Below are 27,880 nucleotides of genomic sequence, written 5' to 3'. Positions count from 1 at the left end.
ATGTGTGAAGGTTTAAATTACACATACATGTATGTACACTGGCATGTTAAAAAAGATGATGACAGAAATACATACCTCCATGGCACAACAGAGAAGTGGAGAATTGTCTAAAAATGAATTGCTCACATTAATCATAAAAGTGCCATCAAAAGGGGACTGTGTCTGTCTGTTGTGAAACTCTGCAAACATCAATTAGCTTTTCCACTTCCCAATTAAACTTTCCCATCTTTGAAAATCCTAAAATACTGTTCAAATAACAGAACTGCTCAGCGCTAAACTAAAACTGTCTGTACTAAACAAGCTAATCAATCATTGAGACTGTGCAGGGCTCCAATTTGACACTGGCGCGCTGGCGCGATGCCAGTGATTTCAGTGTTGGGCCAGTAAACTCAAGACAGGACAAGTCGGGTGGTCTTGGTTTTTTTGGTTCATTTCATCATCTTTGTCTCAAAAAAAAATGATGTTTAAATGTTAAGTTTGAGTCTCACAAATATCTTTCAATCAGACCAATATTCTCATGGTGTTTTGTTCAAATGAAAATGAAACAGTTTAGATGGGACTTGTTCTCATTTTGATTCTTGTCTCTTTTCATATTGATTCTAGTCTTGTAAATAAAATCCCCGTCCAGTAAAGATTCTGAGCTACAATGTACAAGTCCTGCGATCTTGTGGATTTTCCCCCAAAATTTGTGAGCCCTGTGTACATTGTATACACCATGATCATGCTAGTCATCAACCTGGACTTTCAAAATGTTGTTTGACAATCTCATAAACGCCCATAACATTATGCCAAAATGTCATCACAATGGTAAAGGCAAATAAAATACATTGTAATATTACATTACACTGATCGTATCAAATGCTTGGCAACCATTCAGTTCCATTGCTTCACTGATAAGGGTTTCTTTGAATTTCAGATAATTGAAATTAACGACGCACTTTAAAGTAATAAATTGGCATTTTGCTTTGGACTGAGCAACAGTCAACCATTAATAATAAAGAGAACTGGGTCCAACCATGGCAATGATCTCACTGGGGAGCAACTTAACATGATAAATCAAAAACTATGTTAGCTACACAGTGCAGGACATTGTGGTTCAGAGCACCGGATTCAAACTCTGGTGTTTCTGATCAGCAGAGTGTGGGTTTGAGTCCTAGTCATGACACTTGTGTCCTTTGTCAAAAAGAGATGAGGTTCACCCTGGTGTTTCTTGTCTGATTGGCAGCATATTGCGCCACAGCAAGTCTCATTCTTCAAACGTAGTCCCATATACTTGTTCCTTGAAGGAAAATAATGTATGTAAAAGCGCCTTGAGCGTCACTGAGTGATGGAATGCGCGCTATACGTATGTATAAGAAGAAACTATTATTATTGTGTAACTTGTATGCAAACACATCAAAACAACCAAATCTAAGAAACTTTAGTAAATCCTGTTGATGAATTTATGCAATACATACAGTGTATGCAAGTATGTCGTACAAGTTTAACAACAAGTGGCACAATTAGCCAGCATTTCATTGGATTTACATAACAGAATGCCTATAAGTAGCTTGGTGCATAAAATGCTAATGTGCACATTGTAGTAATTTGGGTTTCATGCATAGAAAGGTTCCAGTTTGGGTTTGAATCCTAGGCATGACACCTGTGTACTTACGCAAGTCACTTAACCCTGAAACTTTGTCATTCGGATGGGACGTAAAGCCGTTGGTCCTGTGTGTTGTGTATTGCACGTAAAAAAAACCAATGCACTCCAGTGTTTGTGGTTTGATCAGCAGCATATTGCGCCACAGCACCTTGTAAACAATTACATGGTGCTAAACAATGTACGTATGTTAAAGGATTACATGTAGGTCTCATAATTAAAACATGTAGTCCCACACCTTGCAGGGAATACTGTATGTTAAAGCGCAAGGAGCGTCACTGAGTGTTGGATGTTATTAGTTTGTGATATAATTTGTTCATTAGAGTAATACAGATTCCTACCTGCATCAGCCAACAGTTCCTTCTCTTCTGGTGTGCTGTTCTGATGTTCTGGTTTTGGGTAGAGAGGTCCACACTCAGGTGGCCAGAACGGCCCATCCATAGTCAAGACAACTCCATTCTTATCCACATACTTCCCACTACCAATCTTCTTAAGATGACTCTTCCCCTTGCGTATGGCTGCCTTGAATCCCTCCGCTGTGTATTGGTGGTATGATTTACGCCGTATTTCAGATATCGCCCTTGCTCTGTCAGGGTCCGAGTCCCCAGATTCAGTGATACTCTCCTGTGTGATTGCACCATTCCCTTTCTGATTGTCAGTGTGACGGCCCTTCCAGTGGTTCTGGTTTTTATTGACGCCATTGATTGAGTCATCTTCATCATCCTCAGTGTCACTATCCCTGAGGTTGCCTTTAGAGTGGGAGGCATTAGCAAGACGTGAGAATCGGTTCTCTCGAGTCTGCTGGTCATTGAAAGTGTAAGGTGTTTCTGATAAGTCCCATCGGTGATGGTTGTTCTTCAGGCTTGGCAAGGTCTGAGCATAGCTGTCGCATTCTTCAAGGCTAAGTGACCTACAGAAACACAAGATTATACCATAAACAATAATGCATGGCATGGCTTGGCTAAGCGGTTAAGAGCTCCAGATTCAAACTCAACATTGCTGATATGCAAAGCGTAGGTTCGAATCCCAGTCGTGAAACCCTAGGTCCTTAAGCAAAACACTTAACCATGATGCTTCGTCCTTCTGATGGGACGTTGAGCCGTTACAGAACCCAGTGCACTTATCAAAAAGAGAAGGGTTTCGCCGTGGTGTTCCTGGTCTGATTGGCAGCATATTGCACCACAGCACCTTAAAAACCATTACATGGTGCTATGTAAAAGGAGTAGGTCTGCCACAAAGTAGATATTTGAAAATCAAGAGACTACCAAGATATAAAAAGAACTGCCCAGAACTACTCAGAACTTACTCGACGACAGTGAAATTGATACCTGGATTTATATTAATTTTGGTTTTGCCCATGTACACTGATGTGCATAGCACTGTATACTCAATACTTTCCCCGAGTCCTGTGAAAAAAATCTAAGGCATATTACTTGGGTTGGATTCGAACCCATGACCTTTGCAATTCTAGAGCAGTGTCCCCTGGATTTGCCTGTCCTGGTCAATTTCCTATCTCCCCGCCTAGGTAGTAAGTAATAAGTAGGACATATCTTTTTAGAACTAAGAAGTCTTCCGGATTCTGAAATCTACTCCACGACAGTAGAATTAATAGCAAGCCATGTTCCCAAAGAACCAAATTAACACAGCAAAGCAGTATATATTCATAATTTGCAAACCGATGATACCTCATCATGCAACGCCTCAAGACCTGTTATGTGAGTTTCCACCAAGTGGTTCAAGTCTACCTTAGTAGACAGCTTGTTATCATTTGTGGCAAGTCATGGCCGAGCGGTTAAGAGCACCGGATTCAAGCTCTGGTGTTTGATCAGCAGAGTGTGGGTTTGAATCCCGGTCGTGACACTTGCTACATAAAAGTGGGGAGGTAGTGCTTTATGCTCTACCGGCCAGGCTTCGGACTGATGATACCCAAGCCTACATCCGTATAGACTGTAAAAGGGGTAACCCTGTTTCACCCCTAGGAGTAGTTGGCAACAGCCTCTGGAATAAAATAATTAGCCCACACCTTGAAGTGGCCTTCAGGCCTTGTGTGTCTAGCGACTTGCACACAAAAGAATATATATAAAAAATATAAAAAATAAAAGAAACTGATATCTTTTCACAAAACCACACTACTTCAGAGTGAAATGTTTCTCAAAATGCTTTACTATCGAAAGCTGTTGTAGGCTTCTAATTAATCAATCAATCTTGCCTTGTGTTTCTGGCGAATTTTTTTTTTTAAAAAGACTCACGTTTGTTGTTTCTGTATCCGTTTGAGTCTAGCCTTATGTCGGTTTCTGCGCATACGTTCTAAAGGTGGAGTTTCCAAAGCTTCCCTGACTCTTTGCTCCAGCTCCTCCTCTATCTGCTTCTGAACATCTCGCTTCCAAGATTCAGGCTCTGACAAATCAAAACACAACATTCTTTATTAAGAACTGGCAATACCCACTCAGAACAACCAATAGCAATCCGCACTAATGCTGAAAATAGAAACTTAGTACCTGGATCTCAGACAAACGTACAAAATTTCACTGACATATGCGCAATACCTGTCCAAGTTTACGCTATTGCTGGACTATACTTTAGTGCAGTTTGGCACGTTAACGACGCAATGATTGCGCTTAAGTGGTGGAAGGTTTGTCTGACAGCCGGGCATTTTGAGCAAAAGTGACAACATTAGTGTGGAGTGCTGTTGGCAAAAGATTGATACAGATGGTAAAAACTGATCTGACATATAAAGTAACATCCAATAAGCTGTCATCTCTGAATTATAATCATGGTTGATTCTGGTCTTATTTTAGTTGCCAGTCAAAATAGAAATTATGACACACATATAGAATATAGATCATAAATTCCAAAACATGAAAACCTTGTAATGCACTGTGCCTCAACAAAGTTAAAATAAAGACAAAAACAATAAGCTCAGTGCTCAGTTAATTTATGAAAAGTACAAAATGGTTGATTAAAAAACGGTTTAAATTTTCCGCTCTCTTTTGTTTTTACACTTTTGTTTTACACAGTTTTGATAATGGATGGTGTTCTGTACCACTGGTAACCAAGGAACGGTTCAATATTCACTATTCTATCAATGTGTGTGGCCTTCCCAAACAAGATTTAGTCAAGGTTATATAAATATATGACAAAGCAGAAATTTGCTCATGGTATTCAGTTTGATTGATGTACATGTACACTGTTTGATCAAGTGTGTTTTACAAACAAACCTGAACATTCAAATGAAAATGTGTACATTTTTGTAGTCAAAAATAAAATAAAATTTAACAAAAGTGTGTAAAAATAAAATACTGGTATATAAAATAACGGGAATTTAAAAATCTACATTGCACGCAAAAACACACACTGTACAGTAGTATGTAATTACCTGTACACAAACACGATGGAACTTTACATTTCCTCTGTACTGATATCGTACAAATATTTTATCCTACTGAAGTACTATCAGTTTTGTCCATTAGACATAGAATCATACACATTATGAAGAAGGAAAAGTGCAAAGAAATAAAGAGATTTACTTGAGAGTTGATTAACCAGTCCTATGAAACTGTTCCATGAGTCCCCATGTTGTGCCTCTTGACTACCTCTTGTTTGGAGCGTCCCAAGCGAACTTCTGGTATCCATGTCTAATAATCAGTATCAATCACTCCATCAATCAATTCAGCAATCAAGTCATCAGATGCTGTCAAGTTCTCTCAGGTTGCTACAGGGCTTCACCCTTCACGGATTAAACTAAAATTAGACGTCAACCCTTCACGGATTAAACTTAAATCAGATCACAGATTGTAGTAGATGCCACATTAAGACTTGGCCAAACCATGGAGGTCTAATCCTAACTCCATGACCAACATCTCTCAGTTTCAGCTGTGGAGTATGAAGTGACAGGTTGGAGCCTAATCAAGTCCAGTTAGCAACTAGTTTAACTGCCCCACTCCCTTTGCTTGCTTACAAAGAGACTATGGGAGGATCTACTGGACCTTTGTACCTTGTACAAAGTTTGAAGTGCCTTGTAACTGTCAAATACTATGATTGACACTCATTAAAGTTGGAAATGTTCAGTCATAACAGCGCATCAAACCACTGCCTGGAAGATGACACACAGTCTATCAAATGTATACACAGGTATGATCTCTCCAATGTTCAAAAGAAGCACTTGAAAACTTATGTGAAATACTGTTGTACATGTACACTATGACACCATGTACAAAGTTTGAAGAGCCCTATAAATGTCAAATACTAATATTGACACTCGAAGTTGGAAATGTTCAGTTATAAAGAGTGCAGCACACATCAGCATCAAACCACTGCCTATGTATAAGAAAACACAGTCTATAATACACTACGCAAGTATCTCTCGAATGTTCAAAACAAGCACTTGAAAACTTATGTTAAAAGCTTCATCATGTTGTACCATAAAGTTTAGTGCCCTGTAAACATCAAATATCGTAATTGACACTCATTGTTGCAAAGGTTTAGTCGTAAGAGTGCAGCACACATCAGTATCAAACCATTGCCTGGGAGATGATACACACAATCCACAAATATGAATATTAAAATAAAGCACTCAACAACTTATATGGAAAGCTTGAATACACAATGCATCAAGTGTAGGGCACGTATTGCCAATAGAGTCATACATGTGTACGTACCATGTACTTCAAAAAATTGTCTTGTCAGATGCTACCATGTTGTCCTGTCCAATGCTACCGACACTTTACAGGCATAGTGTACGCACACAGCACCGTGATCTGCTGATTAAGTTACTACTGTACTGAAAATGAGTTCTTCAAAACAAATCCAGTAACAGCCTTTGATATATAATGTAAAGTTCAGTTAAACTTCAGTTGCACTTCCAAGCACAGCCACAAATCTTGTGTCACTTTACATGTCTTTGTACATGACACTGTAATATCTGGTGATAAAGTAACTGTACTGAAAAAAAGAGTTCTCCAAGCAAATCCAGTAACAGCCAATCATGTAAAGTTCAGTTTATCTTCATTGCACTGCCAAGCACAAATCTGTGTGTCACAATGACTTCTCTGTCCTTTCTATATGCTCCGCCTACATGTATGATCACGAAAAGTGTACGTAGAAAATGTGTGAATCACAGAAACAGCAACTCCTCCATCACCAGATCTAAATGTACGACAGTCCCTCAGCAAAAAAAAACACCATAAAAACCATGAAACTAGAAATATTGGTTTTCACTTTCATGGACAAGTGCTTTACTCCCATCCACCACAATCAGTGTCTTCTTGTCTACAATCACCACAGAATGTCCAAGCACATCTACATTGCTTGCAATCAATGCATTCGTATCACCACAACACAGAATGCATGCCTTCTTGTGAACAAAGGAATTTTCTCATGCTATCAGTATCATATACCATACAGCAAGGTTCTCTATGATTATACCAGTGCTGTCCATGATCCATTGGACCAGACAGTCACCTGATACAAACGCAATTACACATATTGGACTGTATCAAACAAATCTTTCTCTAAGGTCTAAAGTATTTAATGACACTTCGAGGAGAGTAAACACAAGCCGACTGAAAGTGATACATCCCATCCCTGTCCTTCTGTTGGGGCATGATCCCTTTTGTTATAAATCAACAGGACTTAAGTCGTCTGTGTTTACAAACTGCTACCGTTAGCTGCAGGTAAGGTGCAACAGTTGTAGGATTCTATAAGGTCTTTTGTTATAAGGTATAATGTAAGATCCATATAAACTTTGTGGGAGTTTGCTTAAAGCCTACAAGTTACATGTAGTTACAGTCAATATTGAAGGAAAGTTTCTTGGCTGAATGACTTAAGCTCTAAAAGGATTACAAAATATTCATGGGACCTTTTTTAAGAAAAACGAGTGTAAACAGAATTATGTACTTTGGATTTTTCACCAATCTGCTAATGGGATATTGAATTTGTTTGATAAAAATCCCAGTTGTTGATGTGATGTGGGGAGCTTGCACTTACCAAAGTGGGACATTTATTAATTTAGAATAGGAGCAGGGGACAAAGTTCTTATATGAATCCGGTTCATACTTCCAATTAATGCGAATGCGATACAAATTTTGAAGTCACATGGCTGTTTTGCTGCGAATGCTTCAAAGAAGTTGAGCACATTTCAACTTTTCTCAATCTTTCGTTGCAAATTTGTGTCATCAAAATTAGTATTTAATAGATGTTAAATTTGCATCAGGGATAAAGAATTTTAATTTTGGTTTTACCCTTACAACGATGCGTGTAGTTTGTGTACCATACCTCTTTGATTACTCACCTACAACCCTATCTCTCATGACTAATTCTCTCTTCTGTCGAGACAACCTCTGTATCTCCTGCTCCATTATGGCTTGCATCTGGCTCCCATTACTCTTCATCATCAACCTCATCCTTTCCTTCTGTCCCTCTGTCCCCACATCCTCCCCATTCTCCTCACCATGGGACATATTAGCGTTGATAAACCTGCGCAAATGTCTCTCCTTGCTTGGGGAGAACTGTGATGATGATGACCCAGGCCTGTGAGTAGGAGAAGCCATGTGAGTTGGTGATACGTTAGGCATAGTTGTGAGCGCTGCATCATTTGGGGATGATTGTTCATGAGTGGTTGAGTCTTCTAGATGAGATGAGTTTGTGGATGTTGAGGCTTCCTTTATCCTGAGTGTCTCATCTGGATCTTTGTGGGATGTTTGGTGAGTTTCTGTAGTGGGTGGTTGTGCACCAGAGACCCTGGAGATCGTTGTGGTGCTTTTAGTTTTGGATGACTTTTTGGACGATTTTTTGGATGAGTGTTTTGAAATGGAGCGGTGCCGTGAAATGGGCTTGTCATGTTTACCATTTGGTAATGATTGGGTAGCAATGTTTGGGTGCTCTGAATTGGCAGGGTGACTTGGGTGCCCATGGGTTGAACTGGGTACAATGCAATGAGGTTCCGTTGGGTGCACCCGGGTGGCATTGCTGACTGGTGGCTGATCTGATGGATGTACTTCGGTGGAATTGCTGTATGAATCCTTTGATGGGTACAACTGGGTGGAATGATTAATGACAGGCTTCTTTGGTGGGTGCACCTGGGCGTGTTGTGAAGCCTGATATTGACCTGGAGAAGGTGATAAGGAAGTTGCGTTGACTCCCTCATCTCCTACCCCAGAACCTGAAGTAACTGACCCCTCCATTGTCGTCCGTCTCTTTCTAGACGCTTTCCCTGTTCTAGATGCTTTCATTGACTAGTAACGACGTCACCTCCGCATTAGCAAAGCTGTGTAGTAACCAAACAGACAAACGAGGGCAGCAGACTTCATCTTTTGTTGAGTTGTTCATGCGTGTTATGGACTTCATCTCTTCTTCTAAGCGAGCCAAGTCCAAATCGCCAGTTTGGTGCTGTGTTAAAAAGAAGAAGAAATAAATTATTCATATTATGTAATGTACGGCATTGTTCCATTCAACTGGGCAAAAAGAACATTTTATCTTTCAACTTTATGAAAACATTCACACCAGTGCACTCATAAACATTCATTATTTGTATTGAACACATTCAAATGTATGTGCAATACATCATAATAAAAAGTAAAAGAAAAACCCGAAACAAACTATATTCTAAAAGTATAGGAAAAAAACCTCGGAGCAACTGCCAAACGATTTCCTCAAACTCAAGTCACACATCCTCTCATTTTGCTCTACACACCTGGAATATACTCACCACCCCAATCAGGGAACCTGACTCTCTACAAACACTCAAGAAGTGTGTCAAACATTTTCTATACCCAACCTAATGCGATGCGTTCTTGACGTAGTGGCGCTCTACAAACTATGTGGTATGTAGGATGTATGTATGTTTGTATTCAATTTGGAACACTTGACACTACAACAATGCCTACATAACTAGTAATATTTCTGTTTTCTAACTGTGTGAATTGCCAATAAACAAGCACTTTCTCTTTTAAAAGAGAGAAGGCACAAACAGTAAACTAATTAAATAAAAGGGAAAAACCAAATCTTAATGGCCAATAGCCTGTGTAAAACAAGTTTGCACAATGACGGAGTCTAATACAAAGTGCAACAGTTGACACAATCAGGAGTCCCCAAGTTGCTGTAACCATTGTTGCGTTGTGTCCAAGCAACTCCTACTGTCACCATTGTAATGGTTAATACTCCACAGGGATCCAACATACCCTGAAGGCATTGGCAGATGACCCCACACTGATGGAATTCAATAGAGGCATTGAGAAGCCACTTATTGCAGCTTGCTGTCTGAGTGGTTTCAATCATTGCCGGAAACCAATCACGGTGGAGGCGTGCAAGGCGGGAAGTCGTCAAACCAATTTATTATTCTACTACATTTCCTGTTTTAAATTGCAATCAATTTTTCATACAAATGACAGTTTTCCTTGACGTACATGTACAGGGTAGATTTATTCTACTCTTTGCTCTTTGGACAAAAAGTAGTTACTGAGTGATGTCAAGAAACTAATTATCATTATGGAAAACCATTTGTTGATATTATGTCAGCAAGTGGTAAGGGCTGCTTAGTAACACCAATTATAGGCTGTTAGAAAAGCCTGTAGAACAGATTAGTGAAACAGTGTTATAAGATTCTTGCCTGGCTCCTTCTTCAAAAGGTCACATATAAAAACTATAAGAAGTGAACCATGTTGCTGATTTACTGTTTTCCGACCTAGATCCATAATGCCATCTACAGTACTTACATAAATAGAGCAAGGACTAGACTTGTGGACAAGTTGTTAATGGTCTGTCGTGGTTAAGCTTGGGCGATATCGCTGACAATATATCGCGATATTCGATATAATCGCGATTAATTAAATTTGACATCGTCAGTCTTCAAACTCCCATTGAAAGTTGTAGAAGAGACAGTCATAGCATAAGAGAGGTGTTCTAATGACCTATTCTTCTGGTTTTACTCCAAACCTATGGGGTACAAGATGTCTCAGCTAGGAAATACATCGCGATATTGCGATACTTAATCGACATCGCGATATATCGTGATATATCGATATTTCGATTAAAACCAAATCGATCTGATATCGAAATTGTTTCCAAATTAGTATCGCGATATTTGATAATATCGTGGTATCGCCCAAGCTTAGTCGAGGTGAAATAGTCGAGTCGTGGTGGATAGCAAAATGATTCAGGTCTCCGCAATCAAAAACTGTTCTGGCACGAAGCTGCTGGCTGCCGACTTCTAGAGCAGTAGTCTCGCGGGGAGCCAGCAGTCTCACGAGAATACTGAGTGCGTTCGATCAGCTTCCCCGGGTCGACCCCGCGGTGCTCATCCGGGTGTGCCCCTGACAAGAGCTAACTGAACGATCACACTCACCCTCTCGTGGTGACGTCATGCACCTAAGGCCAGCCCCAAGTGAGTCGTTCCACAAACAGGACACTTGGGGCTGACCAGGGTGAGCCCCTGGAATGACGTCAAAGCTATTCGAACGTACCAGGGGCAGACCGGGGTCGACCCAGGGAAGCTAATCAAACGCACCCACTGCCAGTGGCGCAGGAATCGCGGAGAGAGTCGGAACGATATCACCGCGACAGACATTGAATCACGTCTAAAGCAAGGACCAAAGATAAAACATTAACTCAGCCATCTCTTGCACTTAGGAGTACTTCTAAAAACTGTTACAGCACATCTCCATGGTTAGATGTATTGTCAGAATTAATCCCAATACAGGCTTAGCATATAACTGTGGAGCTCTAGAAGTGCATATTTAGTCATGGGATTATGAGTTAATCCCTATAGAAGATGGATTAGGTCTACTGAAGTACAGGGACAGGGGTGTATTGTTGCTTCTAGGGTTGCCCTAGGGCTGATTGTAGCCCAATAACTCTATGACCAAACAGTGTGGACAATTCAATCAGCATTACAGTACTAACACACATTGATGTATCATGGGTTAAACCAAAATTAATATTCTTTATCGCCGATGCAAATTTCCATCTATTTAAAAGTTGTTGCAGTACCCGCTGCTAAAAAATAGGATTCGAACTGCCTCTTGGTACCGGGCAGTCTCAGTGGTCTAGTTGGTAAAACACAATTGCAAAGGTTGTGGGTTTGAATCCCACCTGAGTACATGCAATATGCCTGTGATTTGTTTTCACAGGACTCGGGAAAGTACTGAGTATACAGTGCTAACACACATCGGTGTATGGGCAAAATATTCTTTATCCCGATGCAAATGTAACATCTATATCATCCTATAATTCATTTCATTGAAAAAAATACACAACCAATCAATTGTTAATTTGTGTAACATGAGACTGACTTTGCCAGATTCAAATTTTTTTTTTTAATAGTAATGTTTCTCGCTCACGAAAAGGACAAAATAACACGCAGTACAAAACATGCAAAAACACAACCACAGCTGTTTGTAATGAAGGAGCATGGTGGTCATACCACAATGGCACATCAATCAGTTCAGCACTATATTCTATGTTACAAAATGTGATATTCTGTCTGTAAACAGTGTTCTTGGCTACCATAACAACCGTATAATGAGAAGGTAGAGTTTGGGAAAGGATCAAAGTAAGGTCACTTTGAACTCATGACTGGGTTATATTATAAACGAACAGATGACCCCACACTGGTAACAGAGATACAACACAAAGTCAGTATGCAATGGAAAGTTGACGGACTGGATTAATACAAAGTTATCATTTTGAAAAACCTTTATCACAATTGAATCTTGAGATGTTCATATATAACAACAAATTTGACTTTCATTTACAAGAACACCTACTATGTATGATAGGGTCCAGTTTCATAGCTCTGCTTACTGCTTACTGCTTACTTGTTAAAGGGAAGGTACACGTTTGGTAATTGCAAAGACCAGTCTTCTCACTTGGTGTATCCCAACATAAGCATAAAATAACAGGCCCATGAAAATTTGAACTCGTCAAAGTTGCGAGAAAATGATGAGAGAAAAAAAAACACCCTTGTTGGACGAATTTGTGTGCTTCAGATAGGAATAAAAGACTGGCTTGAAGTCTTTTATTATATTAGTGATCAATTACCCCTTTCTCAAAATCTATGCTATTTCAGAGGGAGTCGTTTCTCGCTTTGTTCAGTCAATAAAATTTATTACCTGTAAATCCAACTATCAGTACATTTACTGTATCACATTTTTCTGTTGATGAGGTGAACTTTTTTGTTTTTACACGAACATTCTAGCTAACTTGATTTTATAGATGTTTTCAAAAGTCAGTAAATGCACTCTTGTTGCTGCAGTGCATGAAGTAATGCTTTAATGCCTTATTATATTAGTGATCAATTAGCCCTTTCTCAAAATCTATGCTATTTCAGAGGGAGTCGTTTCTCGCTTTGTTCAGTCAATAAAATTCATCATTTTTAGGTACATTTTTACCGTACGTCTATGCATTCTAAAACCAGTTCTAACCAGAAAGCTCAGAAAAACCTATTGTCTTGAAATTATGAGTAAACCTACATTTGAAAATAATATTGAGGGGTCTCTGTAATTTGTCATTGGAAAATTCTAATGCAAGTACTGATTATTATGCCATAAAGTATAAAGGACCAAGTTGAAAGTTTATGTTAAAATATAGTTTTGGAGAAAACTCTACCCAATACATGTATGTTATTATAGGCCTAAGCGTTTAATACTGTAAATCACAAAAATTCAAATCAATGAACTGCACTGATCACATTTACAGGGCTAACATACATTATGGCAATGCACACATTATGCACACAATACCAACAGAGTCCCCTAAATCAATTTTAGTCAATTATTAATTATTACTATAGTTCTGTTTTGTTTTGTGGAGTATTGTTCTGGTCTCCCTGTACATGTAATCTTTAACAACTTATTATTGACTGATTGATTAATTTATAACATGGAGTCTATAGGCTAGGGTAATACACATAAATGATACACATTTGTACATATTCAACCGTTTTCATATGTAGATTCTAAAAGGCAGTTCTAAAATTGCCATATGGGATATGTTTGAATGTAAACTTTACACTCAAACACAGGGGCTCCAAGGTCAATTTCAGTTTGTAGTGCGTTCAATTTCAAAAACATTTGTTAAATTTGCTATTTCCCTTATTTAATACTCTTCCGGGAAATTTGAAAAAATTTCAAAGGGTACAGCAAAATGCCTGTCAACAGTTTCCGCCATTTGGGACTCGATACCTTTTTGTAAAGATACAAAATGGCCGACAGGGTAGGCGCGTAAAGTGCACTCCATGTTGTGAATTGGTCAATTACAACTTCGTGTCACTTCCAATTCAGCACAGGGACAACCCTGTTTTTCAATTCGATTGTCTTAAAATTCAAATAGGAAACTATTTTAAGTGACTCCTTTAAAAGCAAGCCACCAGTAGAAGAGTGTACCACCACAAACATTAAAAAGAGCTAGTAATATGCACATTGCAATAACAACCTTACCAAAAACTGGGCCGCGTAAGCATCAATCCATTCAAAATGCACCCCATTAGGTAGTGATGACTTGCATTAGAAACTTGTTGAAAACAGCTACCATGAATAAAACAAACAGCCACAAAAATATCCTTTGATGTACACAACATGCACTTCATACACTGTATTCAATTGAAAACTGCAAACATTTCTTATGTTCTTCCACAAGACATGTAGATGTAATGTCCCTCCATTGACTTCCAAAGACCCTGCAAGTTCTATCTCTCAGGTACGTGTACGTACAGTATGATAACAATACTTATTCTTACTTTTTTTTCTGGTCTCTTTTTGCCGTTAGCGTTAAGAGTACTGGTTGTGCACTTAATATTCTCACTTTTTCTCTGGTCTCTTTTTGCCGTTAACGTTAAATTGAAAGGCCGTATTGATTCTTTCTGGTGCTTGTGTACGTGTGAACAACTCGGTCAATAACTGACAGCTAATACCAAATGGTGATTTAGACTCTGCAGCTTTTTGTCATTAGGCATCAGAGCGAAGACACATTGCTTAAATGAGTTAACAGTTTCGAAACACACCAAATAGGGAGCTTGAGTGCACACATAACAGCAGTTTTATGGCTTGACTTGATGAGGGTTTTTGTTCATTTCTAATGGAGGGATCATCCATAGGGATAAAAAAATCAATCATTGGATTTGTGACCAACCAGCAGAGTGAACAAATACAGTAAATACTGTAAAGTGTTGGTCCGTTCTCTACAGCTAACAAACAAGCAGAGTAATATTTTGTAAACAGTTTTGGATAAGACCTGAAATAATGATTCCGTTGCTACAGTAGAACTGAATTACACTCCAACTATAGTTTCTGTAAATTGTATACAGGGTTGCAGAGCAAGAGTAACTGCAATGTCTTGTAGTGAATGTAGTGAATGATTTTCAATGAAGGTGACACTGCATTTAAAGGCACTGGACACCTTTGGTAATTGTCACACACCAGTATTTTCACTTGGTGTGTTAGAAACTTTTGTTTAAAGCATAAAATAATAAATTTGCCTCAATTGATCATCAAATTTGCAAGAGAATAATTAAAGGAAAAGAAAAACCTAGTTGCATTATTTTGTGTGCTTTCAGAGTCACTCATACTAAAAGGCTTCATTATTTGCGTGAGAAATTACAGCTCTTTCTCAAAAACTACGATATTTCAGAGGGAGCCGTTTCTCACAGTGTTTTATACTATCAACCTCTCCCCAGTATTCGTTATCAAGTAAGGTTTAATGCTAATAATTATTTTGAGTAATTACCAATAGTGTCCAGTGCCTTAATACAAGACTTACCACAAGACTGTGTGCAAATTCCCAAATAGTGACTGCAGTCTAGTAATAGATGACTTTGCTCAGTCTGTCAGCAAACTAAACCCAACGTCCAAATGCTGACGTGAAACATCTCATATCCAACTCTTGATTCAATAACCACTAGGTACTTCATGACTCCCCTAGTTACCAGTAAACACACCGTGATCTAATTAACCCTTATTGGACCTCATACAGCCAATATGGACTCACACTCACACAATGTCCTTCATTCCTGCTTCTTCTTAATTAAAAAAGCTGTTCAAACATTTTGTGATTTTAATTAAATATTGGCTGTGTAATCAATGGCGAATCAGAGCCATTTTGCAGGAATAGAGGATGCATTTTAACATTTGAAGACATCCTGTATTGTTTTTCTAGTTTTATTTCAATAGATGTTAAATTTTCACCGAGGAAAAAGAATATCCATTTTGTTTTACCCATGTACACCAATGTGTGTTGTGTCTGTTAGCACTGTGAACTTGGAAAAGTACTGAGTAAACACTAACACACATCGGTGTACATGTATTTAATGGGTAAAACAAAAATGAATGGTTTTATTTTATTACCTGTAAATCCAACTATCAGTACATTTACTGTATCACATTTTTCTGTTGATGAGGTGAACTTTTTTGTTTTTACACAAACATTCTAGCTAACTTGATTTTATAGATATTTTTTCAACAGTCAGTAGTGCACTGTGTTGCTGCAGTGCATGAAGTAATGCTTTGTATCAAATTTCAATGGGTACAGCAAAATACCTGTCCGCAGTTTCTGCCATTTGGGACTCCATTCCTTTTTGTAAAGTTACAAAATGGCAGACAGGGTAGGCATGTGAAGTGGCACTCCATGTTGTGAAATTGGTCAATACAACTTTGGTCACTTAAAATACAATTACATAATTACTTCTGAAAACAAAATCGTTACTAATGATCTACGTTGTACTGTAAAAGAAAATGTCTGCTACTCCATTTTAGTACAGTTCTTGTGTTTGCTTTTGCACTATGTATTGCATGGTGCATATATAGTGACAATAAGAACTGACGAAAACAATGTTTATAAATATAATGTACTGTTTGTAAGTATGTACCTACCGCAGAGTTTAAGGACGAAAGTTGTCTACATTTCTACAACATGTGCAACCATATACTGTAAAAGCATCCAATAGCATCCATTCCGCACCAAACTGTCTGTCTGGTTGTCTGGCGTTCTATGTTACAACATTGAGTGAGCTTAGGAATGTCTGCAAACAACAACCATATCCACACGGATTGTTGACATTAATGACTGGTTTACACATTAACTGCAGGATTTCAATGATGGACTAACCATGGAGGAAGAATCGTCACATAAACATAACTGTTCAGTCCCAATACTGGAAAGCACTATTCTGCACATTGTGCATAGTGTTGTCCATTGTGCCAAGCACTACTTTTTTTGAAGATTCCAGTATTGTCCAATTGAATACAACCATTGTACGTGCACCTAGTAACACAGAAGCTTTGGGCTAGGGGAAGTCCTGGGATAATCCAAATATACAAACAGCAGAAAGATACAATGTTCAAGCATAGAGAAAGGACAGTACAAGGTTCCTTATACTGCCAACACAGTAGAGGACACCACCAAACAAAACTCAAGAGCCCTTGACAATCCTGACAATAAAGCTTTGTCAACTGTTAAAAGATCCCAGAAGTGTTGAGAGATGTAGAGTAGCCACAATACAAGCACTTGATCCCTGGACTGTCGATGGCCACTTTATTTGTATCCATGGTGACTGCATATAGCAGGTTTAAGCCTAATCATAACGCTTAATCACACTATCAAAGCAAACATTATTTTTACAGCAGGTATGCTAAGCTATGTTTGATTATGAGACCAATTACAAATATTTGTTTGATGGCACGTTGTACACATTTACAAGGCTTCGCAAAGTGATTTGGCACAATCTGCTGCAAGCCATGTCACATGCCACAGTTTCCGCAGTCGTAATAACTATTTTGGTTGAGCTTGGCAATGGTTGAGCAGTGGCAATTGACCGAAACAAATTGGTAACAATGGCTAAAACACATCCCTACTTGGTCAAACCCTAGTGTCTTGTTCTTGCTGATGATGAATTAATTGTATGACCTGAACTCTAATCCAATCGCTGACTCTGGCACTGAACACCAGAGACAAATTTCAAAGACCTCCCTTATAAGCAGAGAATATTGCGATTAAACAATTTTCTGCTGTAAGCAGAAATGAGCAGGATACCAGTAAAAAAATGTACTTGTGACATGTTAGTTTAGCTGGTAACCTTAAATTCTTGTAAGCGTAATTTTGTTATGCTTTGCTACTTTTTGTACTATATGAGTTGGGCTCAGAGCTTGAATCTAGTCTTTCGTACTAGACTACTCCGCCAAAAAACGCAGGTCTCTTGATACAATTTGATTATAAAATGTGACCCCTAACAATAAGAGTCAATTATTTTTTATGCAGTTTTTTTGTGCTTTTTAAAAAAGGTAACAAATGTCAAGTCAAAGTTTACTGAGTGAAGTGTGACTTTGTTCACTACACAAGTACTTTCTTGACCTCTAAAGCTTTGAAGGCTCTTACATGCTGGTAACCAGGTCATTGTGAAGTACATGTTTACACATGGGCCAACTGTTAAATGGAATTTGTAACAAATAAATGGTGTAGTGTTCAAAGGGTCAACAGGTAAATCTTGATGAATCGCAAACATGTAATTAAAAAAGTAATAGCCAATAGTTTTATTTATTTATTTCAAAAACAATAACAAACCCCTTTCCATTCGCAAGAAGAATTGTTCTACTCTCACAAACATTCAGAGTGCCTCATCTTTACATTCCGTAAGTTATGGAAAATTGAGGTTGATTTAAAAAATGTCTTTTTAATCGTAACCTTCCATCCTTCCGATGGTCGCCGGGGAGGGTTAGGATTATCGCAATGATGGGTGTACACTATTTGTGTTTCATCTGCATTTTAGAAGGATTAGAACTCAGGTCTACAATCGACCATCATGAGCATCTGACCATAGAGAAGTGTACAGTGTAGGCCCCTATTCCTTTAAAAAAATAATTGACACCTGCAGTTGAAGGTAGTAGGGGAGTGTTTTTTCGCGGTTTCGGTTGGACTTGCCATTATGGCAAGTGTAGTACAACTTAGTACGTAGTATTGGTTACGAACGCGAAAACGCATCCCATACTTAATAATACACAGTCAGAACACCATGGAGCTAGCTCCATGCTCAACGTGAACTAAACTCAGCTATCTGATATAGAGTAACTACACATGGACAGAATCATGATGTCAAAATTTGTTTTTAAGGAGAGCAGCGCCCTGTAACATTTCTGCTCAACACTGCTACACTAGTGCTACACCACAAGTGCTACGCTGGATCTACCTGCGACAATTGTGATAAATGGTCACTTGTTGATGACTTATGGAAATTATGCGTCAACGTCCTGTAGAAAATTTTGTTGCTGCTTTAGACCCAGTATCTGCCCTTAATTAACTCCAAAACCACTGAACTTTTTTTTTACCTGAGAAGAAGGGTTACCGCAAATATACATCCAGAGAAAAAAAAGAGAAAAATAACCTTCATAAACAATGGTCAAAATTGCTGTATGTGGCCAGAAATTGGTGGCGAGGTCGTAACATTTTTCCTATACATAAGCCTCTTCGCAATTGCAGCTGCGGGAGATTTAACAAATTGCGTTGTCACCTGTAACAGTATGAGTATGCGCAGCTGCAATTGCGAATAGCCTTATATTGCTGCTGTCATGCGTGGTCACTCACCTAGCTAGTAAGGCTAGTTGCGATAACTAACCCTCCTGCCGACGACGGCTTTGTTGTCTTTGAGGAGGGTTACGTTATCGCAACTATCACTCACCATGCTCAAAGTTAAATAAATGAGTTTGAACTATTTTACCTCCTCCATGATTGTTTTAAAATAAACATGTTTAAAACGTTTAACGTTTCCTTAACCAACAACACCCGACAGTGGTCAGTCACCCTAGATTGTGATACGGCAGTTGCGGCAACGTAATCCTCCTCTCCTCCCTTTTACTTTGCAACTAACTAGGTAAGTATCGATATAATAAGATTATGACAGACCAATCAATAAGCTAATAAGTTTCCAGATGGGAATTACAACATTTGGTTAAAATGTTTACACGGTTTCTTACCATTGAATTATGGTCAAATTACTCGTCCCTCACATCACAACAAGTTGCTAAGTTGTCAACTCCATAATGAGTCGTGCAGATGTGCACTCTGCTGCTGCAGTGTGGTATGTCATGTACGCATGCATGTACGTGCATGTACATGCATGCACATGTACATGTAGCCGAAACACACCGCACACCTGACGACTGTTTCGTGTTATTTACAAAACTTGATCGCACGTAAAGGGGCGGGGCAAACAAATTTACAGGTGCCTCAGTCATAGCAATAATCAGATAAATGAGAAGGGATATGGAGTAACTTTTTAAATATTACATTAATCAATTAATGAAGTTGAAATGAATGACAGACTGAACGTTTTATAGTACTGTAGTGTAGTAGGAATATGGAACAAAATACATGAACTCATCACCTTCTGAAATCTTCAAGATAAAAACCTTAGAACCTACCTTTTCAACCAACCTCATCATAATATTAGTAATTTGTATTGTATTTCTTATATATTTTTTGTAAAATATTATCGACGGTGCATGCTAAACGCATGCACTGATCTACTTCCCCCCCCCCAAACCAAAAACAAACCAATGTCTATAAATAGATCTGGGAATTTTACATCAGTCGATGAGAAATGAGGTACACGGACATCTGTACAGTTTTACGTTGGTACTTCGTCCGTGTGTGTATGGTAAATTAGATAAAGTATCAATGCAAGACCAACAGTGAGTGGATGTTTGTTCCACATAAAGTCAGGTAGGCCTATAAATATTAATAATGATTCATCTGTATTTAGTTTGAGTCTAACTGCAACCATGGAGGCTATTTCTACCTCCATGCTGCAACATTGTACAGCCGAGATATTGAATAATTTAATAAACATCAATGACAAAATGATAGCTAGCGTATTGTTGTCTGTAGTGTTATTTATAGTGTTATTTTTTGTGTTGTAACTTGTTTGCCTATGTGGTTTGGGTTTTCTGTATTTTTGTGTGTAATTTTGAATATTTTCAGACTCGCAAGCCGAACAGAATTTCACTGTATATGTATATGTGTGACAATAAAACAATTGAGTTTAATATTCCTGTTTAAATTAGTCTGACACTGACAGCTACTTTGACTGGAGTGTGAGCTAGTGCTTAGTGGAATTTTGGATAACTTTCCGTATGGCGCCACCACTTTTTCACTCATTTTTACAAAAAGGGATATCTCATTGAGGTAAATTGGATACAATAATAATAATAATAAGACTTGTAATGCGCACATATCCACCCTGCTGGGTGTTCAAGGCGCAGTAAAACCAAAAACAAAACAAAAACAAAACACAACACAAAGAAAAAACAGACACAACAAAATTAGTCATTGAAAACCTGTGACATAAGATAAGTTTTGAGAAGAGACTTGAATTTTGCAGTACAAAGACAAGATCGAAGATTAAGTGGTAGAGAGTTCCAGATGCGTGGCGCGGCTGAAGAAAAAGACCTGTCACCCCATGAGTGTCGAGACTTGGGTTCAATGAGGAGAAGCATAGAACTTGATCGAAGATTCCTTGATGGAGTGTAAACTTGAAGCAGTTCAGAAATATAGTGGGGAGCCTTGCCATTAAGAGCTTTGTGGACAATGAGCATCAGCTTGAAGATGATTCGTTGAGAGATAGGGAGCCAGTGTAGTTGTTTCAGAATGGGGGTGATAGAACAGGATTTTCTAGACAGTGTCACAATGCGGGCAGCAGTATTTTGGAGCCGTTGAAGTCGGGAAATCTGGTTGTTAGGAAGACTGTAGAGAAGAGCATTGCCGTTGTCAAGACGAGAAGTAACAAATGCGTGAATGACCTTTTCAGTGGCACTTTTGTCCAAGTACTTGCGAATCTTACCTATATTCCTGATGTGATATGATGATAAACGAACAATGTTGTTGATGTGTGGCTGAAGTGTCATCGATGAATCAAAAATAACACCTAAGTTCCGAGCTTTCAGCGAGGGAGCTATCCGAGCATCACCGATGGAGATGTATGGCACTGAAACCTTAGTTAACTGTTGACGTGACCCAAATAGAAGGAACTCTGTCTTATCATCATTTAACTTCAGGAAGTTTTGTTGTGTCCAACGTCGAATCTCTTGGATGCATTTCTCAAGTCTTGCAATAGATGCATTGGCGTTTTCTTGAGAAGATTTAAACGTGATGTATAGCTGAGTGTCGTCTGCGTACACATGGTAATTCAGATTAAATTTCAGGATGATGTCACGAATCGGTAAAGTGTATAGCGTAAACCACTGCGGGCCGAGTACCGACCCCTGTGGCACAGAGTAGTTCAAAACAACAGGGTCGGATATCGCGGTGCCAATACATACATGCTGAGTTCTATTGTAGAGATACGATTTGCACCATGCTAGGGCTGTGTCCTCTATGCCAAGGTGATTCTGGAGCCGAGAGAGAAGGATGTTGTGATCGACAGTGTCAAAAGCAGCACTCAAGTCTAGCAGGACTAGTGCTGTTAGGTTACCATTGTCCATTGCAGAGAGAATATCGTTGCTCACACGGACTAGTGCAGCCTCGGTCCCATGGAAAGGCTTGTATGCTGACTGGAACACGTCGGACAGGTTGAAAGTATGAATGTGATGAGAAATACGTGATGAAACTACTCGTTCGATGACTTTTCCAAGATATTTTAAGTTTGCAACCGGTCTGTAGTTTTTGAATATCTCCTTGTCCAGGTTTGGTTTCTTGATGAGCGGCCTGATGTAGGAAACTTTGAGGCTATCGGGGAAACAACCGGAACTGAGGGATTCGTTTACAAGCTTAGTGATGTAGGGTACAAAAATATCGATGTTTTGCTTTATCATGGATGTTGACACTGGATCCAGCTCACAGGATTTTGAAGGAGATTTCATAATAACCCTTTGAATCTCAGCAACAGTCGCAGGCTCAAACACAGATAGTCTACACTCTGGTTGAAGTTGTGGCAATGTCTGCGGCACGTTGTAAGGGACTGATGAAAATGATGAGCGGATGGTTGAAATCTTGGTGACAAAGAATTTCTGGAACTCATTTGCTAAGTTCTGGTCATTGTAAGTGGATGGAAGGACAGGGGTTTTGGGTTTGAGCAACAACTTACCAATTATCTTGAAAAGCTTCTTTTGATCTCCTGAGGATTCTTGTACTTGAGATGAATAATGGATGATCTTTGCCTGGTTGATCAAATTCCTAACTACTTTACATTGGTTGCGATATTCTTGTCGTTGAATTGCCAATTTGCCATTTTTCCGCCACTTCCGCTCCAGTTGACGACAGATCTTTCTCGCTGTACGAATATCATCATTGAACCAGGAGACTTCAGTTCGGACCTTGACTGATCTCGTTTTCCAAGGTGCGTATTTATCCAAGATGTCACTGACTGTGCTCTCATATTGGCTGACATAGGAATCCAAGCAGTCGTGATCAACTTCTAGATTTGCTAAATGGGAGCCTATGTCGCGGAACACTTCGGTAGGATTCACATGTTTCCATTGTCGGCTCTTTATAGTAAAGGTCGGGACTTTGGGCTTGCACAGACTCAAGTTACACATGACTGCATAATGGTCTGATAATCCAGGTAGAATAACAAAGTTTGAGACAATTGGTGGGGAGATTTCACGAGTTATGACAAGGTCTAGGCAATGACCGAGATGATGAGTCGGCTCCTTGATATGCTGGGTAAGACCAAAAGCCTGAAGTAGATGCTTAAACTGGTTTGCATTGGTGTTGTGGATGTCATCAACATGAATGTTAAAGTCGCCTGTGATGATGATTTCCGATGGGTGAAGCAGATATTCCAAAATCAAATTCTCAAACTCCCTTAGAAAACTTGAGAAAGTCACATGTTGGCCGTTTGAATCTCTTTCAGGTCTGTATACAATGACAAGGCGAACAGATTTAGAGTTTCCGGAAACTTCAGCATGAAGAGATTCAAAAGTTGTGTACTGGACGTCATTACTTTTCACAGAGACGGATAAAGTAGATCTGTACAGTATTGCAACTCCTCCACCAGTCTTGTGAGGTCTTGGGATGTGATGAAAGTAGTAGCCTGCAGGGGTACACTGACGACATGTTAAGTTGTCGTCTGGTCTCAGCCATGTTTCTGAAACGGCAACAAGGTCCAGATCTTTTTGCAGAACAAAATCAGCAAAATCGTCATACTTGTTACAGATGGACTGTGTGTTTATAACACAAAGGCTGAGTTGAGATTTGGCTGGAGTCACTGGTACTGGAACAGATGGGAGTGTAACTTCGGGTACGGGGGGTTTATGAACAGTTCTACGGCGACCAGCTTTTTTACCACGATGTGTAGGTCGGTAAACAGTGCTGGGATTTACAAAAAGGCCAAGGTTCTGTAATGATAATGTACAGGAAGGCAGCAGAGTTGTAGCACGTGTGGATGGGGCATAACGGAGACTGAGAAGCTTGTTTCGTGAGTAGGAATTTGCAGAGTTTGGACTAGCTTCTGCTGAGTTTGAGTTATTGACACCTTCAGGGCCGGGATTTACAGCAATGTCACCAAAAATCACAATTTCCAAATGAAAAGTGGCTGGGGAGTTGTCATAGTAAGAAATAGGGCATTTCAGATATTTACGACGCTGGATGAACCCTAGATGTGTCTTTGGCAGAATGTAAGCATCAGACACAATTGATGCTGATGGAACAAAGCTGACCACAGATGAGTCAGTACAGTACAATGGTCTAGCAAGCAGAGAGAGAATGAAAAGGATACTTACCTCCATTGTCCCCAGATGGGCGAACAATGTCCATGGACTAGGTGGATGACTGCACAGGATGCAGCCACCTAAGTGTGTGTAAGCTTTATACACCAGAATTCTCAACTGAGACAGTGAAAAATTCCAACAGAAAAACACTATTTTCACAATTCAGATGACTCCAGGATACACAGACAAGGTCCTGTAGATTCCAGGTGTAGTAACAAATCCAGTTGTATAAAAATAAGAACACAAATTGAGCAATATACTAAGAAATTAGCAAACAAACACAGAGCTGATTTGAGTGGCTGCTGTCAGGCGCTCAGTCAAGGACCGCTCAATACTATATTATTTCATATCAAATGAAAAAGTGGTGGCGCCATACGGAAACTTTTCCGGAATTTTGGGTATGTAACTAAAGTGGTGTTTGTTTTCTGAGGCCCATCTGAGAAGCAGAGTTAGGGTAGGATAAGCAATCAATCATTCGATCGCAAAGCCATTTTATGGGTCGGGGACGGGTGCTCCTAGAACTGTATGAGGTTCGTTCCGCTATAGTCTCCACACGAAGAGGATAAATGGCGGAATGAACCTCATCCTTGCTCTACCAGGTAGTACTTTGGTTTTATACGGTTCTAGGTAGGAGGAGTATATATGGATGGGGCCGCCCTCTCAAAACAATCAAGGGCCTCGGGGAAATTTTCCATTCTAGAGGCTCTGTCAATCTGTGGTGCAATTACTTAATTTATGACCACTGTTATGGGTTCATTACTCAAAGGAAAGAGGCAATGACTACTTGAATTGTTTGAGAACTCTTTGGGTCATGTTTCAGTCCAAGTAATGCTTTAGTACATGAGATGCATGATTATACATTGTCAATAGAGGGCGGTATATAAGATGAGTGGTGTACTCTCAACCACTTTTCTCTAACTTTTCAAGCAAATTGTACAATTCATTTTTTATTGTTTAAAGAACTCAGGCCTTGTAGTCTCATATTTTCATCTTCAAAATAGGGAGGGGGCTGTGCTTTAATTGATGCATGTGGCACTACCCATGGATATAATTGGGTAATGGGGGCACTGGATAACTATATACAGCTCATAATAATTGAGGCCACCTCTTTTACCATACTGTTGAGATTTAGAGGTGCACTAGCCCAGGTTGTATTCTCACCCAAGTAATATTATGCCTGTGATTTTTTTCACAAAACTCAGGAACTTTCCCACCGATTGGTGTAGATGGGTCACACACAAAAATATTCTTTATCCCTGATGAAAATGTAACATCATTGTGTTAAAAAAAGTTTTTTCTTGTCCACATTTCAGGGATTCAAGAAGATAAACAAATTGTACAGCAGTATCATCAAGATGGCTACGAGTGGTATTACCAATCAATCAATGATAAACACAGCATCTGAAGATCAATTTGAATGCCCAATATGCTCTGACCGCTACACAGACCCAAGAGTACTTGACTGCATGCACAGTTTCTGCTACAAATGCCTCTGTGAACTCCAAAAAAGTCAAGTTAATCCAAAGAAATCTAAGCTATCATGTCCCTTGTGCAGACGCCAGACCAGCCTGACTGTAGAGGGTGTAGCTGGTCTACTCGAAGACCTTAAATTAAGTGCTGCTATGGATGAGTTTGCATTTGATGAACAGGTTATAAGAGGTCAAAGTTCAAGTATCAAATGCCAAGCCTGTGATGATGACAAAGAGAAGGCTGTTTCAAGATGTATGCAATGTGATCATTTCCTCTGTCCTGAATGCCAAGCACAACATACCCGCATGACTCTTATGAAATCCCATCAAATCTTCACTCTGGCTCAGTTTCAATCTGGGAAAGTCATCTACAAGAGTAAAATCAGGGAGTATGTTCCAAAGTGCAAGAGGCACACAGACCAGAGTCTCAACATCTACTGTGAGACATGTCAAGAGTTGAAATGCACAACCTGCAGCATTCTTGGCCATGGAAGCAAAGAGCATTCGCTGGTTGACCTTCCTGAGGCAATAGAAACCTGCAAACAAGAGGTGGGCATTCTTGTTTGGAAAGTTAAGCAGAACATGACAGATCTGACGAAAGTCATCAAAGACGCAGATAAATCCCAGAAGAAAATGTACTCGTTGCTTAATCAGACAAACGATAAAATTTCCAAACGGGCAGAGAAGGAGTTTGCCAAGATAAAGGAAATGGAGCAAAAAGTCAAAAAGGACGAGAGGAAACTGAAGCAAGAGGCAGACAAAACCTACCAGGACAAAGCCAAGGTATTTGATGCTGCTCAAAAAACAAATAAAAGGCAGTTGAAAAATGCGGAGTACAAATTGAATGAAGTACATCGCCTCATGACCCAAGGGAGCCAGCATGAAATTCTTTCCCTGAAGCAGAAAATCCTTCATAACCTCAATGAGTTAACGGACTTAAAACCTGAGAATATGCCCAATGCATTGGGCTACTTAGACTTTGAGGAAAATGAACAGTCACTTGGAAGAATTGTACTAGAAGAAATGGTGCAACAGGACAAGGATAACGCATCAACAAGATCCACAACTTTTTATCCAAAATGGAAACTGAAAGAAGTCATACTTGGACCAACGAATAAAAGATTCAGCTGTAAACAGAGTATCGCAACATTCTCTAACAACCACATTGTTGCAGTGGATACGGCCAAAAATCAGTTGATAACTTTCACTCCATATTCTGTAGATACCTTGAAAAAACTTAACTTGATTGGTCTAGCTAATCCAATCCTTGCTGTCGTGAACAAAGATGACCATCTTATTGTTATTGACAAGCAAAGAACAACATATGTCAAGATCTTCAGTAAGAAGCAAAGGCTTATGGGGCAGTTCTTACCCGGCGGAAGAATCAACAATGACCCAACCTGCCTTGCTGTAGATGAAAACAATCTTATTGCAGTTGGTTACATGTGCAGAGAGGAGATCACCCTTCATAACCCAGATGGATCCTTCATCATAAAACTCCTTGCTCCGGGTATTACTGGGTATATGACAATGTACAACCAGCGCCTCATCTACACAAACTGGGAGAAATCCAGGTTAATATCAGTGAACTACAATGGCAGTGTCGTTTTTACAGTAGATCTGATTGATCTAGCAGATAAAGAAAAATGGAAACCAACTGGTGTAGTCTGTGCAAGGGATGGCAGCATTTACGTTGCTGTACGTACATGTAAACTATCCACCACTCCTGCAACAATTGAAATACAGCAATTCAGTTCTGATGGCAAGTACATTGGTTGTATTGCTGTAGGTTCTCGTTACATGTATGGCATGACTTCTACTTCAAGCGGGGACTTGGTAGTGGCTGCAGAAGACTGTCTTGAGATCTATGAACAAGAGATCTAACTAACACTTTTGTGAACATAAATAGTTTATGTACCTCAAGATGTTAATCATACTATATTGTGCGTACGTATAAGAGCATGGCTTATTATGCATGTAACTTGGGTTTTAAAGGATTCAGGTACTTTTTCTAAATGTCCACAGATTTACATTAAACTTACACGGTTTCAAGATAATGATAGTAGAAAGCTTCCATTCAAATATTA

At 39.3% G+C, this 27,880-nt stretch overlaps 2 protein-coding genes across 10 annotated transcripts in view; one reads left to right on the top strand and one right to left on the bottom strand.

The window, feature by feature from the left end:
* Positions 1 to 19,679, bottom strand: part of LOC139949557 (uncharacterized) — a 47,702-nt gene extending 28,023 nt beyond the window's left edge. For 5 of the 9 annotated variants that reach the window (XM_071947942.1, XM_071947937.1, XM_071947941.1 and 2 more), the window contains exons 1-4: positions 19,594 to 19,679; positions 7,932 to 9,028; positions 3,892 to 4,039; positions 1,984 to 2,552 (exon numbers count right to left, since the gene is read on the bottom strand). In XM_071947942.1, coding sequence (XP_071804043.1) covers positions 1,984 to 2,552; positions 3,892 to 4,039; positions 7,932 to 8,871 — 1,657 coding nt within the window. In that variant the 5' untranslated portion in view covers positions 8,872 to 9,028; positions 19,594 to 19,679. Of the gene's footprint in view, positions 1 to 1,983; positions 2,553 to 3,891; positions 4,040 to 5,169; positions 5,544 to 7,931; positions 9,029 to 14,073; positions 14,158 to 16,500; positions 17,163 to 19,593 lie in introns of those variants that run through there. The other 4 variants (XM_071947945.1, XM_071947938.1, XM_071947939.1 and 1 more) reach the window with 4 other exon arrangements.
* Positions 19,680 to 20,221: 542 nt separating this feature from the next.
* On the top strand, positions 20,222 to 27,679 carry LOC139949471 (uncharacterized). The gene is made up of 2 exons (XM_071947822.1): positions 20,222 to 20,341; positions 25,638 to 27,679. Exon 2 carries the CDS (start codon positions 25,680 to 25,682, stop codon positions 27,675 to 27,677), a length of 1,998 nt encoding a protein of 665 aa, XP_071803923.1. The 5' UTR covers positions 20,222 to 20,341; positions 25,638 to 25,679; the 3' UTR covers positions 27,678 to 27,679.
* The last annotated feature ends 201 nt before the right edge of the window (positions 27,680 to 27,880 follow it).

This window comes from Asterias amurensis, chromosome 17 (genome assembly GCF_032118995.1).
Source record: "Asterias amurensis chromosome 17, ASM3211899v1".
Classification (NCBI taxonomy): Eukaryota; Metazoa; Echinodermata; class Asteroidea; order Forcipulatida; family Asteriidae; genus Asterias; species Asterias amurensis.
Note: the sequence above shows the minus strand (reverse complement) of the source record. Positions and strands in the feature narration are given on the sequence as shown.